Genomic DNA, 16,545 nt, shown 5'->3' on the forward strand with positions numbered 1-16,545 from the left:
CCCCCCACCTCCTCCTCTGCCTGGTACAGAAATGCTACCCCCCACTCCTCCGCCTTTGCCTGGTGAGGGAATACCTCCTCCCCCTCCCTTGCCAGGTGAGGGAATACCTCCTCCCCCACCTCTTCCTGGAGTGGGAATACCTCCTCTCCCTCCCCTGCCAGGTGAAGGAATACCTCCTCCCCCACCTCTTCCTGGAGTGGGAATACCTCCTCCACCCCCTCTTCCTGGAGTGGGAATACCTCCTCCCCCTCCCCTGCCAGGTGAAGGAATACCTCCTGCCCCACCTCTTCCTGGAGTGGGAATACCCCCTCCCCCTCCTCTTCCTGGAGTGGGAATACCCCCTCCTCCCCCTCTTCCTGGAGTGGGAATACCCCCTCCCCCACCTCTTCCTGGAGTGGGAATACCCCCTCCCCCGCCTCTTCCTGGAGTGGGAATACCCCCTCCCCCTCCTCTTCCTGGAGTGGGAATACCCCCTCCCCCTCCTCTTCCTGGAGTGGGAATACCCCCTCCCCCTCCTCTTCCTGGAGTGGGAATACCCCCTCCCCCTCCTCTTCCTGGAGTGGGAATACCCCCTCCCCCTCCTCTTCCTGGAGTGGGAATACCTCCTCCCCCCCCTCTTCCTGGAGTGGGAATACCCCCTCCCCCCCCTCTTCCTGGAGTGGGAATACCTCCTCCCCCCCCTCTTCCTGGAGTGGGAATACCTCCTCCCCCCCCTCTTCCTGGAGTGGGAATACCTCCTCCTCCCCCTCTTCCTGGAGTGGGAATACCTCCTCCCCCCCCTCTTCCTGGAGTGGGAATACCTCCTCCCCCCCCTCTTCCTGGAGTGGGAATACCTCCTCCTCCTCCCCTGCCAGGTATGGGGATTCCGTCTGTTCCCACTCCCCCTCCCACTTCTGGATCAGGCATCCCCCCACCCCCTCTACTTCCTGGATTAGGCCCTCCACTCCCCCCTCAGGTTGGAAGTAGCACTTTATCAGCACCGCAAGTGTGTGGCTTTCTTCCTCCTCCGTTGCCAGCTGGCTTGTTTGGATTAGGGCTGAACCAAGACAGAGGGAGTAGGAAGCAACCAGTAGAGCCTTGTCGGCCCATGAAGCCTCTGTATTGGACGAGAATTCAACTGCATAGTAAAAGGTAACATGAATTGGTGCTCATCTTTGCACAGTTTGTCAATATGAGGGAGCATTTGCCTTTAAAACTCTTGGGGAAGTTACAATTTAATGTATTTTTAAGTACTGTTCTGAAACTTGTCCGTAGATTTTTTTACATGAATATTTAGTGAAGCATCTGTTATTTAAAAAGTTTAGACTTTTCTCCAGGAGGATCAGAGGTATAAAGCCAGTGACATATGTGTATCAATGCATAAGATGTAAGTATCTGTATAGTTCCTGATCAATCTTGGAAAAATGGAGAGATACAATTTTCTTAGCATACATGCTCTGTTGTCTTGTTCCAGAACCTCACTCTGACAAATAGCTTATAAATATACATCAAATTGAGGATATTTTCCTGCATCCTTTTGAAGGCACAGTCTTCTTTTACTATTACATTTTGTTTACAATAGTCTTTCTCTTCCAAGATGTGCTCCACATGCCCTGTGTGAAATAATTAGATTTAAGAATTTCCTGGCATTTCTGTAGATAATTGGTGACACAATGTGAAGTCATAAAATCATACTTGGGAATGATATTATAAAAGAATACTTCCCACCAGGTATGCTGGTGGCATATTACTTATCCATGCATAGTCCATAGCTGATGTCCCCTGATCCTTGGGACAGTGCTATGACACATGGCTGAGGAATGTCCGAGCAGGGGACAAAATATGCTCTTTAAACTTCACTGGACTTCCGTGTTGAATATTTGAATATTTTTTTATAGGATGTGGCATGCATTTAGAATAGGATATTTACCAGGCCTCCTTCTCATCTGTTACACTAATTTTCTCTTCACTGAATCACATAAGGGGAGAAGAATCAATACAGTTCGATTACTTCTTTTTTTTTTAAAGATTTTATTTATTTATTTGAGAGAGAGAGAATGAGAGAGAGCATGAGAGGGAAGAGGGTCAGAGGGAGAAGCAGACTCCCTGCTGAGCAGGGAGCCCGATGTGGGACTCGATCCCGGGACTCCAGGATCATGACCTGAGCCGAAGGCAGTCGCTTAACCAACTGAGCCACCCAGGCGCCCCACAGTTTGATTACTTCTAACTTTGCAGCTCATTCTTTGTATAATTGCCATGTCACTTATATATACTGAGGCATCCTTTCAAACCATGCACCAAATTCATTTTATCCAGATACATTATATGAACTTATTTTATTTTGTTGTTCCTTTGCTTTAAAAAAAATAGATATACTCTTTTTTAGGTGGTATGACATGAATCTGCAGTCTGGAGTCAGATAACAGTGGGGTGAAGGGAAGTGGTAGAGAGATGGAGGATGCCACCTTGGATCATAAAATCATTCCTTTTTTAAACCCATCCATAATCCACAAAGCTGATGAGTCAAGTTGGAACTGTGAGGTATCAGACATTTCCTGCCTTTCTAGCTTATACCGAGAGGGGTTTTTCTTCTATGTTTCTATACAGTGACTTTGATAACTAGGAATTCCTGGAAATTATTTTTTCTAGACAAAGGTTTCATTCTGTATTGATGGTATTTTAACTTTCTCATCAAGTTGATGAAACAAGTGGCCGTCCTTAAAAAAAAAAAAGAGTATTCTTTCCTCCTGTTGCCTTCCTGTTGCCCTCCTTCCCCCCTTTTGGCTTGTCTTCCCTGCCTTCCATACCTCCTTCCTTCCTGACTTCCTCTCATCGTTTTTTTCTCTCTTGCCCTTCTTTCCCTCTGTTCTTCATTTTCATTTATGCTCACATTGATGTCTTATAGTTTGGTTTGATGGCTGTTTCATTGGTCTTTTGCTTAACTTTAGAGACTCCAGTGCTTCACTTATTTGGGAAAAAATTGAAGAGCCATCCATAGATTGTCATGAATTTGAGGAATTATTTTCTAAAACTGCTGTGAAGGAGAGGAAAAAACCTATTTCTGACACCATCACAAAGACCAAGGCTAAACAAGTGAGTACTTGTGTGTTGCTTGAAATTGGACAGTATTTTGGGCATAAGTATGAACTTTCATTAGAAAAAAGAGTGGGGATGGCTGGGTGGCTCAGTCAGTCAAGCATCTGCCTTTGGCTTGGGTCATGATCCCAGACTCCTGGGATCAAGTCCAGCATTGGGCTCCTTGCTCTGCAGCGAGCCTGTTTCTCCCTTCCCCTCTGCCTGCCACTCCTCTTGCTTGTTCTCTCTCTCTGACAAATAAATAAAATCTTAAAAAAAAAAAGAAAAATTGTTTTCTGGGCTGTGTAACCTCCATAGTCCTTAATCAGATAGTAGAGGTTAGAATGTTAGGACATGTGGCTAAGTAAGACTATCCCAAATAGAACAACAAATCATTGTCTCTACTAAGTGATAATGTCCTGATGATTTTATCTGTAGCCTCATGATACATATTTCCAGAATTTTAGCTATTGCTTGTTTCCAGAATTAGTTGTCTAGAAATAACCTGTCAATTGATTGAAATTCATCTGAGAACTAGTATGGATGGAAAGAAAGGTAAAAGTGGGCAAAGAAAAATAAGTAAGAAGTCCAGTCCTTAGTAATCTATAATGTGTTTGGTATTTTGTGGAATTGGACACCTTTAGAATCCAGCTAAACGATCACACTGTATTTGATATATGGAAGAGTCTTACATCTAGTACCAACATCTCTATTCTGTGTTAGATCAAAGGATCTATCTTTGGACACCTGAATTAGAAAAAGAATAGTGCATTTGGAGAAAAACAGTAGTGCATTTGGAGAAAAACATTTGCAAGCAACATTTCCCAACTGTTCCACCCAGTGGACTTGATCATGAAATGATATGGTAAATTTCTCAAGGGTGTCATTCAGGAAAGTATAGTAGCACTCCACAATAATGAGCTCCGGATAGAAGGTATTACTGTTGGTATCCGTCCTTCACCCTGAAATGGGGAGTAGCTACATTTCTTAATTTTGCTGGGTGGGTGAAAAAGTACATGGAAGTAGGAGAATGGTGGGCAGCTCAGTCTTGGGGGGCAGTGAGAGAGATAAATGAGACCCCAAGTTCCCAGTATTCTCCTGGACTGTTCTTCCCAGATGAGTGGTAACCAATGGAAATTTTGCCTCTGACCTGGAAGTTGTAGCTAGAAGTATGAACCAGAGTTGTTCCCATTGATATTTATTTCAGAGCAGACACCTCCCATCCTATGGATACTGACAAATCCAGCCAGGGAGGGATGGATTTGAATGGCACAGCCAGACCCCTTGAACCTCTAGTTGAGTGGATATGCAGCTCACCCCAGGCATTTCTATTGTTCTGAAAATGATGCAAACCTAAACATTAGGCAGTTGAATTATTCAGAATCATTTATGGTAGTAAAGCTGGCCCCTGGTGACCTTAGGTCAGGGACTATGGTAAATTGGACAGTACTTGGCATATTGTAGGCACTGAATAAAATTTTGTTTAAAAGTAAACCAGCTGACTGAGGAAGGAGGACTATGCCTAGTAATGTCAGTGACTATGCCTAGTAATGATTAAAGACCAGAAAATCCTTCATCTCATAATAAATCAGTATGGCCAAGGTGGCAGTGCTACAGGGAATAAAGGTAAATGGAAAGCCACATTTTCTGGCAGATATAAATATTAAAAAAAAATCTTTTGCACGGTACCTTTGCATCTAGCACACTTAGTCTGAATCATACCTCTTCTCATGGACTGTGTCAGAGATGGGAAAACTGGGCAAGGAATATGGGCAGAGAGTACATATATCAAGGCTGTCCAGCAGCCAGGATTAGTCACTTGACAAATGGGCAGATGTGACATAGAATGTCTCTTGTCTAGGGATGAAATGATCAGAGAGGCAAATGATGCCTTCCTCATCTTCCATCACCACTTTTTTTCTGTTGAGTGAACACAGATAAGGAAGATGCTTCTTATGTTACCAGTTACCAGGATTTCATGATTTATTTGACATAATATTCAGTTTTTAGCTTACTGAAATAAGATTTATGTTTAAATCATCAAAAGTTGAAATTCAACTAGTTGGCCATCAGATGGCCTCTTTGCGCATGAACAGTTCATCTCTACTGAACATCATCTCAGCATGCTCACCTGACAATGGCAGTAAGACATTTTTCAAACTATGGGTAAGAGACTTTGCCAATGTCATAGTTAGCACTTATGGATGGTGATGCTACTGTTGACTTTCAACTTCAAACAAGGTTAATGGAAGAGTCTCCATCATGACTCCTGACAAGCTTGTTCTGCATCTCCTTGGCCTGGCTCTTGGTACTGAGCTCTGCACTTCAGGTCTGGTTTTGGAGGGATGAGATTTTTGTTTCTTTTCTTTCTTCCTTTTTTTCTTTTTTCTGTATGTTGGAGAGAGAAAAATCTGCGAAGTGATATATTGCTGAAGAGACTTAGTTTTATTTAACTTTGTTGTATTTGGAAGAAAAATCTATTTATTCCATCTACTTGAGACATTTAGAATTTTGTTTAAGGAAAATATATTTTCAGGATGCATGCAAATATTTCCCCTTTTTATGGGAAATGTATACTGATTGTATGTGCAGACATTTTGGTACCTCATGATTCATGTCCAGTGAAATGAATAGCCTTTAATGCTCTGGCATATGTTTATGGAGGTATTTCAAGCAATTCTTCTTATATACAATGGAAGCTAGAAGTTCTGTTTTTCTTTAAATATTTAAAAATAGCCAAACAATTTTTCTGTGATCTGTCTTCTTCTTGAAAGTACGACTGTGGTCAAATGCACTGGTATTTAATGAGGTGCCTGTGCTGTTTTTACTCTTTCAGAAGAGACATTTTCAGCATGATAATAGAAGATTCTTTTGCTGGGCACATTGCCGTTTGGCTTGAGGAGAAAGAGGGTTACTCTCTGGACACTTAGTCTAGTAGTAATGATGGATATCATGTATTTCTAAACCCCCTTTCCTCAAGGAAACTAAAATGAAGCATTTCTTATTTTTTTCATGGAATATATATGTTTCTGTGATGACTTCTTAGTTTATACTTTATTTTAAAGTATTTAAAACATAAGGAGATTAGCTGAGATGGTAAATGTGTGATTTGATGTCATACTTAAGCAAATGAGTGTGACACTTCTACATCATAATTTAAACATCAACCTGCTAACTTAACAATAGCCCTGTTTTATAAGGAATCAGGAGGAAAAGAGAAAAACCGGTTTTTTATGAGACCTGTGTTTAAGTGCTGATATGCATACACTCTTGCCCATTATTAAGGAATGCTCTAGAACTAGTAAACATTTAGCCCAATCTCTTCTCTTTTGCTGGGGTAATCCAGGCATATTGATGTTGATAACGATCTTAAGTCACCTCAGGATCTTCTGTGTTCCACTAAAGGTTAAGTTTAACCTGAGTTTATGAGCAGAAAAGTGAGAATTGATAGAGGTGCCTCACAAAGAAGTTTCTAGTTGACCCTGTGTCAAACGAGGTCATAAACAAATATATTTTGGTAACAGTTGTAATAATAGTGTAATAATAGTAATAATAGTGCTAATTATGACAAAAAGAACCCTGGAAACCACAAGGCATACTGTCCTTTATTGACATTGTTTTTAGCATGCTACTTATACTAACTCATCTAATCCTCCTCATCCTATGAGGTAGACCTCATTATCACCAGTATACAGTACAGAAAACTGAGTTGTAGAGGGGTTAAATAATGTTTCAGGCTATTAAGTGGCCAAGCTCAGGTTCACACTCCAGCCATCTGGCTCTAGAGCCCGAGCTCTTGATCATTAAGTAAAAAGTATGGATGTGAAGTATTTTATATAAGTGTGAGTATGCTATTTTATTTATCTGGAGACCAGAATAGATACTTTTAGAAAATAATTTGAATTTGTATTGATTTTCATATATATGCTCGATCTTTAAATGACTAGTTACATTTATGAAATTGTATGTGAAGACAGTTTTAAAGTGTTTTCCATATTCTAATAGATTTTGACAAGTACATAAACTATGATGCCGCCAAACCTGACATTTGCCCAGTTAAATAAAAGCTTATCTGAGAGATGTGAACTTGAGGCACATAAGCTTCCGTAAACAGTAAGGATGAGGGTCATTTGCTTGCATGGCATGGAAGTTCTGGTTGGAGGTTATAGCCACAGTAGTTAAACCTCACCAAATATCGAGTGATGATACTTCTGATTCATTCCATGACACAAAAAGGAGCCATTTCTATAAAATATGCCTTAAGTAAATAAAGTCTAATCATACTTAAAAAGTCTGTAAAAAAACATGCTCCCCACAATGCAAATTTACACACAGAAGTTAGCAAGAGTGAATAAGAAGAATCTGTGTTATTTTTTAAATAAACTGACATTTGTATAGCCATTTAATACAACACAAATGAATCTCTTTCTGGGTTTCTTCTATTTATCAGATTAAAATGCTCTGCCCAGAGAATGGGAGAGAAAAACAAGTCATGATAGTTAAATATTTGTTGGGCTTTTAGCCTCTGGAAGTATGATTAGAAAAATAGATAGTTAAGTCTGCTTATTATAAGGGGAAGTAGTAACAGGATTTGTTAGAATTCCCATTTAATACAGATATAAATGTTAGGGAATTAGACATTTGGTATCCTGTTCAATCTTTCTGTTGTGTTTGCTGACCTAACCTCTAAAAACGCTGTTTTTGTGTGTATTGTAAAAGCCCATAATAATAATGGGAAAGGAAGCATTCATTATTCAGATGTTCCTCTATGGAAGTGTATAATGTAATGCTTCTTTTTTTTATTGTGTTATGTTAATCACCATACATTACATCATTAGTTTTTGATGTAGTGTTCACGCAAACAAGGAATCATGGAACACGACATGGAATAATGTAATGCTTCTGAGCATTCTTACATGAAATAGTAATTGCCGTTGTAAGGCATTGGGCAATTGTGTGTGCTATACATCAGATAATGTCTACTGCTGTAATACTGGCCCTCAGGAAAAGGAAAAAGGGGTATGTATTTTACTCATGAATCTCTATTTATTGCAAATGTTTTACTATTATCACTGGATATTTCAGTGTAGGCTGGATGATAATCTGAGGAGCAGAAATCTCGTTTTTTTTTTATTGCTGTTAATTTTTCCTATTGTAGCTGGCAAGGGTGTGTTTTGGTTGATTTGGACAGTTATATTGGTCATCTAGACTGAAGACCTAAACTAGTGTCTGAAACATGAAATATCTTATAATAAGACAATTTAGATTTGTTTTGGGGATGCATAATAAGCATTTGGTACTTTGTAACTTTCAGCATAACATCTGTTTTTAATAGAATACATTCCTATTGCAAGCCTTAAAATGTATTTACATAGAAAACCACATCAAAATACAAAGCTATAATTAGACAAACATAGGTTTTGTGGAATCTGGATTTGTTTTAGATGTTGAAAGATTTATTATTTTTTGAAGATGCTATTCCCATAACTATTTGTAGAGCATACCCAGTCAATTCAAAGAATGCAAAAATAATAACCTCTATTTTTAAATTTTCTTTCAGCCAAAAAATTGTTTTTATACTTCTGAGTAAATGGCAAAAAACCCCAGAAAACAAAAAAACAAAAAAACAAACCAACAACCATGGGCATAAAAAAAAGGAAATATAATTAGGCTAATGGTCCTTGACCTTGCTAGATTATATATTAGGAAAATTATGTTTGATTAATTACACATTGAAATTACACAAAACCTATCATGATGCTGAAAGTTAATTCTTTCTGACTTTATATTCATATACTATAATGATACTAAGATTCTTTTGCATTAGTTGTATAAGAAAGGGGTATTGATACTTAATGGCTGAGATGTTCTGTTTGCCATGATCTATAGGCATTGAAGAAATAGTTGTTGGAAAATTAATTTACAATTCATTACCGTGTTATGATTATCTATGAAAACTGAAAGTCATCCTTGCAAAAAAGTAAGGAGAGTTTTTTCATCATTTACAGAGTCTAATTTCTATAATTTAGAGCAGGTGATGGGAGAGCATTTTCTCAGTACTGCTAATATAGAGAGTAGCAACTACTGCAGACAGCCCTGGAAAACTAAAGAGAGGGAGCACCCCTTTCTTGACCCAAGGAGAACAGAGTTTATCCATTTCAGCAGGGAATACAGTAAAGAAGAGAGGCTACTAGGTCGGGGAGGTTTTCTGGAGGGCTAATTTATTACTGTCTCCATGAGAGATAGTATGAAGCAATTCAAGTTTAGTCACTTGAATTATTCTTCAACTTTCACACTATATCCTAAAATAGTAAGTGCTGCTGGTGGTCAGGAGGAGTTGAACAGGGCACAGAGGCTGGACTTAGCATGAGGTTGTGCAGAAGAGATGAGGCTTGAAGTAGGCCTTGAATTTATTTGGTTTAGCTATGTAGAGAGGATTAAAGGATGCATTTTGAAAATAGCACCATGAGCAAAGATTTCCTTGAAAATCATTTAAAACCATAGTAAATCTGGGGGAGCCTGGGTGGCTCAGTCGGTTAAGCGTCTGCTCCCAGCTCAGGTCATGATCTCAGGGTCCTGGTATCAAGTCCCACATTGGGCTCCTTGCTCAGTGGGGAGCCTGCTTCCCCTGCTTGTGCGCACGTTCTCTCTGTCAAATAAATAAATAAAATCTTAAGAAAAACCCATAGTAAATCTGTCAGGTTTTTTTGTTTGCTTGTTTGTTTGTTTGTTTTTAAGCACTCTTCTCCTGTGTGTGGGAAGCTCCTGTCTGACAGTTTCAGGAATGTGGATGCAGACTGTTGATATATTTGTTTCCCTTAGCTGAGTATGTTTCCTTCTCATCCTCCTGTCAAAAGTCTTTAGGCTTTTATTAGACATAGGAGTGAGAATGGAATTTCATAAATTAGACCTGAAGTTGATTTCTGATGTCTTGGTACTACATAGCGGAATCTATGTTTCTTTACCATGGACAGCAACTCTGTGTTAAATTATCCCAGAGCATAGAGAATTGTATCTGATTTGAATCACATAGTTACAATTATGATAGCCCCTACCTTTTCCCTGTGGGAAGTGATGCACTATATTTAGTGTGACCTAAACTGAAAATTGTTTCTGATTATTTGAGGATACAACTTTCAGACTTAGAAGAAAAAAATAAAGTTCTTATTCTTTATACTTTCATTTAAAACTTTTTTGTTGTTTCAACTGAAATATAAATTTATTTTCCTTTTCCAAAACCATGATTTCCAACATTTCCGCTTTTATTTTGTTAAATGTTATTATTTTGTTAAATGTATATATTTTGTTAAATGTTAACATAAGAATTTTTAAAATTAATTATAACTATATCTGAAGTATTACTTTACAAAGGACGTGGGCCTTCTAGATCAACAGAACAAGGGGTTTGGTGGGTCCTCTTGCCAGCAAAACAGCAATTAACTGCGAAAAATATAACAAAAATTATAAAAATATTCATTTAAAGTCTCCAGCAGTTAGCCTAAGGGTATAAAGGAAATGGAGAAACAATCATTTAAGAAAATCTACCAAGACTCAGTAAGAATAGTGAGAGTCTGAGATATTTGAGCCATAGCCTACTCCATTAGCAGCTACCCTAACTCTGTTATGGAATCTCTATCCCTGGCACGTACAGCTGAGAAAACAGAGATCTCTGTCCCTTGCAGCTCTGTCTCAGGCTATAGTTTTACCTTAGGAGAGGAAGGATTCTGGCATTCCTAATTTCCCTAGTTGACTGTTGCAGAAGCTCTATTCCCAGGCGACCGGGGAGAACTAAGGAAAGGAAGCCGAGAGGGCCCTCCGGGGATCAAAGTCAACTCTGGAATCAGGAAGGCTGTGCACCTGTGCTAGGCTGTAGTCAGAGCAAGATATGGGACACCATGAAAGCATTCCCCAGACCTCATACAGACTCATCAAAATTGAGTGCAAGAAGCTTCACTGGCACAGGAGTCTTAATCACACCTTTATTGAAACATCGACTGAACTATAAGCTACTTTGACCCAGGGGCAACTGCTAAGCCAGGCTTAAAAATAATATCAGTCATTCCTAAAAGTCTGGAAGCTGTGTGCATGTTCATGCTACACCCTCTCAGATGCAATTAGAGAAAATCCAAGTTACTATCTCCTTCGTGGCTGAATGTGGGGAAAAATTCCATAAACTCTCAACTGTAATAGTAGCCTCCAAGGCACGCACCCCACCCCCCACAAATAATTGTTAAGGGTAAAATGCTAAGTGGTTAGGGGGACTTAAATATAATATTTGGCTCAATACATGGTGCCTAGGTAGTCAGGCTAAAAGATAAGATGATAGGGGAAGAATGTGTGCAGGAACATCTGATAATGCACTGTAGCAGATACATTTCACAGAACTAGTCAGGCCAAAATAAACAACTAAAAAATAAGCAAGCAAACAACAAAAACAAGCCCTGGAGCAAGGAAGGGGAAATCAATATCCAGAGTTACTGCAGTATATTATCTGAAATGTCCAGTTTTCAACAACAATATGAGAACTACAAAGAAATAAGAGTGTCATCTATATACAGGAAAACAAACTGGCAAACAAGCAGTAGAAACATTTTACAAAGAGGGCCAGATAGTGTGTTTAACAGACATAGACTTCAAAGCACTCATGCTAAACATCTCCAAAGAACTAAAGGAAACTATTTCTAAGAAGTAAAGGAAGGTATGATGACAATGTTTCATGAAATTGAGAATATCAATAAAGAGAGAGACATTATTAAAAAAAGTTAGAGTTGTAAATTATGACAACCAAAATGAAAAAAAAAATACTATGTGGTTTAACAAGTGATTTGGGGTAGCAGGAAAAAAAGTCAGCTACGTTAAAGGTAAATCAATAGAGGCTATGCACGCTGAAGAAAAGAGAAAAACAAGTAAAAAAAAAAAAGGCAGAACCTCAGAAAAATGTGAAACACCATTAAGTGAACAATACCAATGAAATGTGAGTATCAGGAGAGGAGAGAGAGAAAGGTGCAGAAAAAATATTTGAAGATGTGTCCAGAAATTTGATGAAAAACATTAATAAACACACCCAAGTTCAGTGAACATCAAGTAGTAAACCCCAAGAGATCCACAGCCTGACACCTCTTAGTGAAACTATTGAAAGCTAAAGACATAGAAAAAATTCCTGAAAGCAGTAAGAGAAAAACAACTCCTTACATACAAGGAAATCTCAATAATAGCAGACATATCAGAATGAATGGTGTCTAGAAGGCAGGAGGGTGACTTACAGTGCTGAAAGTGAAAGTGATCAACCCCAAATCTCGTATCTCGCAAGATGGGTGAAATGAAGGTGAAATAAAGACATTCTCAGATAAACAAATGCAGAGAATTTGTTGCCAACAGATTTGACTTTCAAGAAATGCTAAAAGTTCTTCAGGCTGAAAGTAAATGACACCAGACAGTAATTTGCAATCATGTACACACACACAAAACACTGGTAAACATAATTTTTATCTACACAAGTGATAATATAATTATTTCTTCTCCTTTATTCACTTGACTGACTTTAAAAACAGCTTCATAAACAGTATGTATATTATTGAACCTGTGCCATACAGAAATGTAATGTAACAGAATAACAGGACAAAGGAGACCAGGGGAAAAAAAGCTGCTCTGGTGTACAGAGATGATACCAGCCGAAGTCAAAGCTACAGAAGGAAATGAACAATGAATGGTGAAATGAAAGGGCACCTGCACCCCAATGTTCATAGCAGCAATGTCCACAATAGCCAAACTGTAAAAGGAGCAGAGATGTCCTCCAACAGATGAATGGATAAAGGAATATTACTCAGCCATAAGAAAGGATGAATACCTACCATTTACATTGATGTGGATGGAACTGGAGGGTATTATGCTGAGCAAAGTAAGTCAGTCAGAGAAAGACAATTATCATATGGTTTCACTCATGTGGAATATAAGAAATAGTGCAGAGGATCATAAGGGAAGTAAGGAAAAACTGAGAAGAAATCAGAGAGGGAGACAGACCTTGAGAGACTCTTTACTCTGGGAAACAAGCTGAGGGTTGCTGGAGGGGAGAAGGGTGGGGGGATGGGGCACCTGGGTGATAGGCATTAAGGAGGGTGCATGATGTGATGAGCACTAGGTATTATATGCAACTGATGAATTATTGAACACTATATCTGACACATAAAGTAATGATGTACTATATGTTGGCTAATTGATTTTAAATTAAAAAAAGAGAAGAGGTTAATTGAAAGGCGTTAAAAAATAAATGAACAACGAAGGGTAAATAAAATGGTTAATACAACGTATGGATATATATTCCTGTCCTCTCAACTTCTTTAAAAAATGTAAGATTGTATAAACTAGTGATTATAACAATTTGTATCATATATGAAACACATGCACACACAATATATATAACAGTAATAGTGTAAAAGGGTGGGAAGTGAATGGAGCTATAGAGGAGTAAAGTTTCTATGTTTTTGGAATTAGGTCAGTATAAGTATGAGGTAGATTCTGATAAATTAAGGGTATATTGTGAGCACTAGAGCAATCACTAAGAAAACTGAAATATAAAATAAAATGACAAAAGAAATTAAATATCCCCTTAATCCTTTTAATACAAAAGAAGGTAATAAAGAAAGAATGGAGGAACAAAAAAGACATGAGATATATTAAAAATTAAAAATCTAGAGATGTAAATTCAACCATATTGATAATAACATTAAATGTGAATGGATTGTGTAATCCATTCAAAAGGCAGATATCAGACTGCATAAAACAATCAAGTATATATTGTATTACTAGAGGCACACTTTAGATTCAAAGATATAAATAAGTTGAAAGTAAAGATAGAACAACTTTAAATGACCATAAAAAAAGCTAGAGTAGCTATACTGATATTAGACAAAATAGACTTTTAAAAAATTACTAGAGATAAAGAGGGGCATTCCATTGTAATAAAAGCTAAATCTATCAGGAAGATGCAGCAGTTATAAACAGATAGCACCTAAAAGTAGTGTCTCAAAAATACTTGAAGAACAAACTGACAATCAGTGGGAGAAATCAGTTAACATTTGGAGACTTCAGTAGCCCACTTTTAATGATGGATAGAAGGTAAGCAGAAGATCAGTATGGAAGGACAAGACCTAAACAATAGCATACACAAACTAGACCTGACATCTCTGGAACATACTACTCAAAGCAAAAGAAAATGCCTATTTCTCAAGCACACATAGAACATTCTCTGGAACAGACCATATGCAATGTCCACAAAACAAGCCTTAATTAATTTGAGGAGATTAAAGACTTAATAAATTTTAAACTACTGAAAAAGTATTTTTCTGATCACAGTGGAATTAGGTTAGAAATCAATAACAGAAAAATTTGAGGGAATTTGCAGATATGTGTGGGCTTAACAATATGCTCCCACATGATGTTTCAAAGAAGAAGTCACGAGAAAAGTTAGAGAATACTTTGAAATGAATATAAATGAAATCATAACATATTAAAATTCATGGTTTGTAACTAAAGCAGTGCTCAGAGAAATTTAGAGCTGAAAATACCTATCTTAAAAAAATCTGAAATTAATAATCTGAACTTTCACTTTATGAAACTAAAAAGGAAAAATAAACCAAACCCAGCAAATAGAAAGAAGGAAGTAATAAAATGTTAGAGTGAAAATAATGAAATAGAGAATATAAAAACAACAGAGAAAATCAACAAACTTAGAAATTGGTTCTGTGAGATTAAGAGAACTGAAAAACCTTCAGCTAGACTGACCAAAAAAGAAGACGTGAATGTCCCTTTCTCACCACTTCTGTTTAACAATATCATGGAGGTTCTAGTTTGGGTAATTAGATAAGAAAAAGAAACAAATGGCATTCAGATTGCAATGAAAGAAATGAAACTCTTTACAGATGACATCTCTAATATAAAATATCCAAAGGAATCCACTTAAGACAGTGATTAGAACAGGAATTCAGTGAGATTGCACAAGATACAAAATCAATATATAAAAACCAATTGTATTTCTAGACACTAGCAATTAACATTGTGAAATATAATTAGGAAAACAATTCCCTTTACAATAGCATCGGAAAAGTAAAATACTTAGTATAAATTTAACAAAAGAAGTGTAAGGCTCATACATTGAAAACTAGAAAACGTTGAATAAAGGAAGATCTTAATAAATGTACAGCATGCCACGTTCATAGATTGGAAAACTCAATACTGACCTATAGATTCAACAGAGGATCTGGCAATATCCCAAGTTTTTTGTTTTTGTTGTTGTTGTTTTTGCAGAAATTGACAAGCTGATCTTGAAAATTTATTTGCAAAGACAAGGGGCCCAGGATAATCAAAATAATCTAGAAAAATAAAGTTGGAGGACTCACACTTCTTGACTTCAAAGCTATTACAAAGATAGTAATTAAGGTGGTGTGGTACTGTCATATGGATAGACATTGGTCAATGGAATAGAATCAAGAGTCCAGAAATAAATCCTTTGCATTTAGGGTTTGATTTTTGACATTGGTGCCAAAACATTTCAAGGGCAAAGGAAGTCTTTTCAACAAATGGTGCTGAGACAACTGGATATTCATATGAAAAAAGGAAGTTGAACCTCTCCCTCATACCATGAACAAAAATTAACTCAAATGGGTCATAGACTAAATGTAAGAGCTAAAACAAACAAAGAAAAATCAGAAGAAAACAAAGGAGTAAGTCTCATGACATTGGGTTAGATAATGGTTTTTTAGATATGACTCCAAAAGTACATATGAGAAAAGAAAAATAATATAGTAGGAAGATGAACAATATTTGTGCTGCAAACAATACTATCAAGTAAATAAAAAAGATGTCTCACAAATAAGGAGAAAATATTTGCAAATCATATATACCTGAGAAGGAGTTAATATTCTGGATGTATAATGAACTCTTCTAACTCAATAAGAAAACAGCCCGATTAAAAAATGGTCAAAGGATGTGAGTAGACATTTCTGCAAAGGTATACCACTGGCCAGTACATGTATGAAAGGCTGCTCAATGTCAGTGGCATTAGGGAAATGAAAAAATCACAGTGTAACGCCACTTCACATGTATTAGGATGGCTATAATAAAAAAGAAAGACAGTAACAAGTATGATGAGGATGTGGAGAAATTGGAGCTCTTATACACTGCTGGCAGAAATGTAAAACCAGTGCAGCCATTTGGATTTCAGTAAGAATTCAAGCCTTAATCTACAAATTCATATATTTACCAGTAAAATTCTATTTTTCATAAGAGAGTAAATATTTTTTTTTCTGGTGGCTCTGATTACCCAACAAATAATTATAACATCAGATTATAATTTTGGGGATAAATAATTTTTCAAGCTCAGAAAACTTTTAAGCTAAAACTTTTCCCCCTAAAATATATTGTCAAAAGTATAAGCTATTTTTAACTTAAAGGACATAATAGTTTTATTAGGCAAAAAGTCCATTAACGTCTGAA

The 16,545-nt window shown here is 37.3% G+C and overlaps 1 protein-coding gene across 1 annotated transcript in view; it reads left to right on the forward strand.

Moving 5' to 3' along the window:
* Window positions 1-16,545, forward strand: part of FMN2 (formin 2) — a 370,583-nt gene that overhangs the window by 104,270 nt on the left and 249,768 nt on the right. Inside the window, 2 exon segments of the mRNA XM_027609713.2 lie at window positions 2-1,131; window positions 2,928-3,072. Coding sequence (XP_027465514.2) covers window positions 2-1,131; window positions 2,928-3,072 — 1,275 coding nt within the window.

Source organism: Zalophus californianus, chromosome 10, assembly GCF_009762305.2.
Source record: "Zalophus californianus isolate mZalCal1 chromosome 10, mZalCal1.pri.v2, whole genome shotgun sequence".
Taxonomy (NCBI): Eukaryota; Metazoa; Chordata; class Mammalia; order Carnivora; family Otariidae; genus Zalophus; species Zalophus californianus.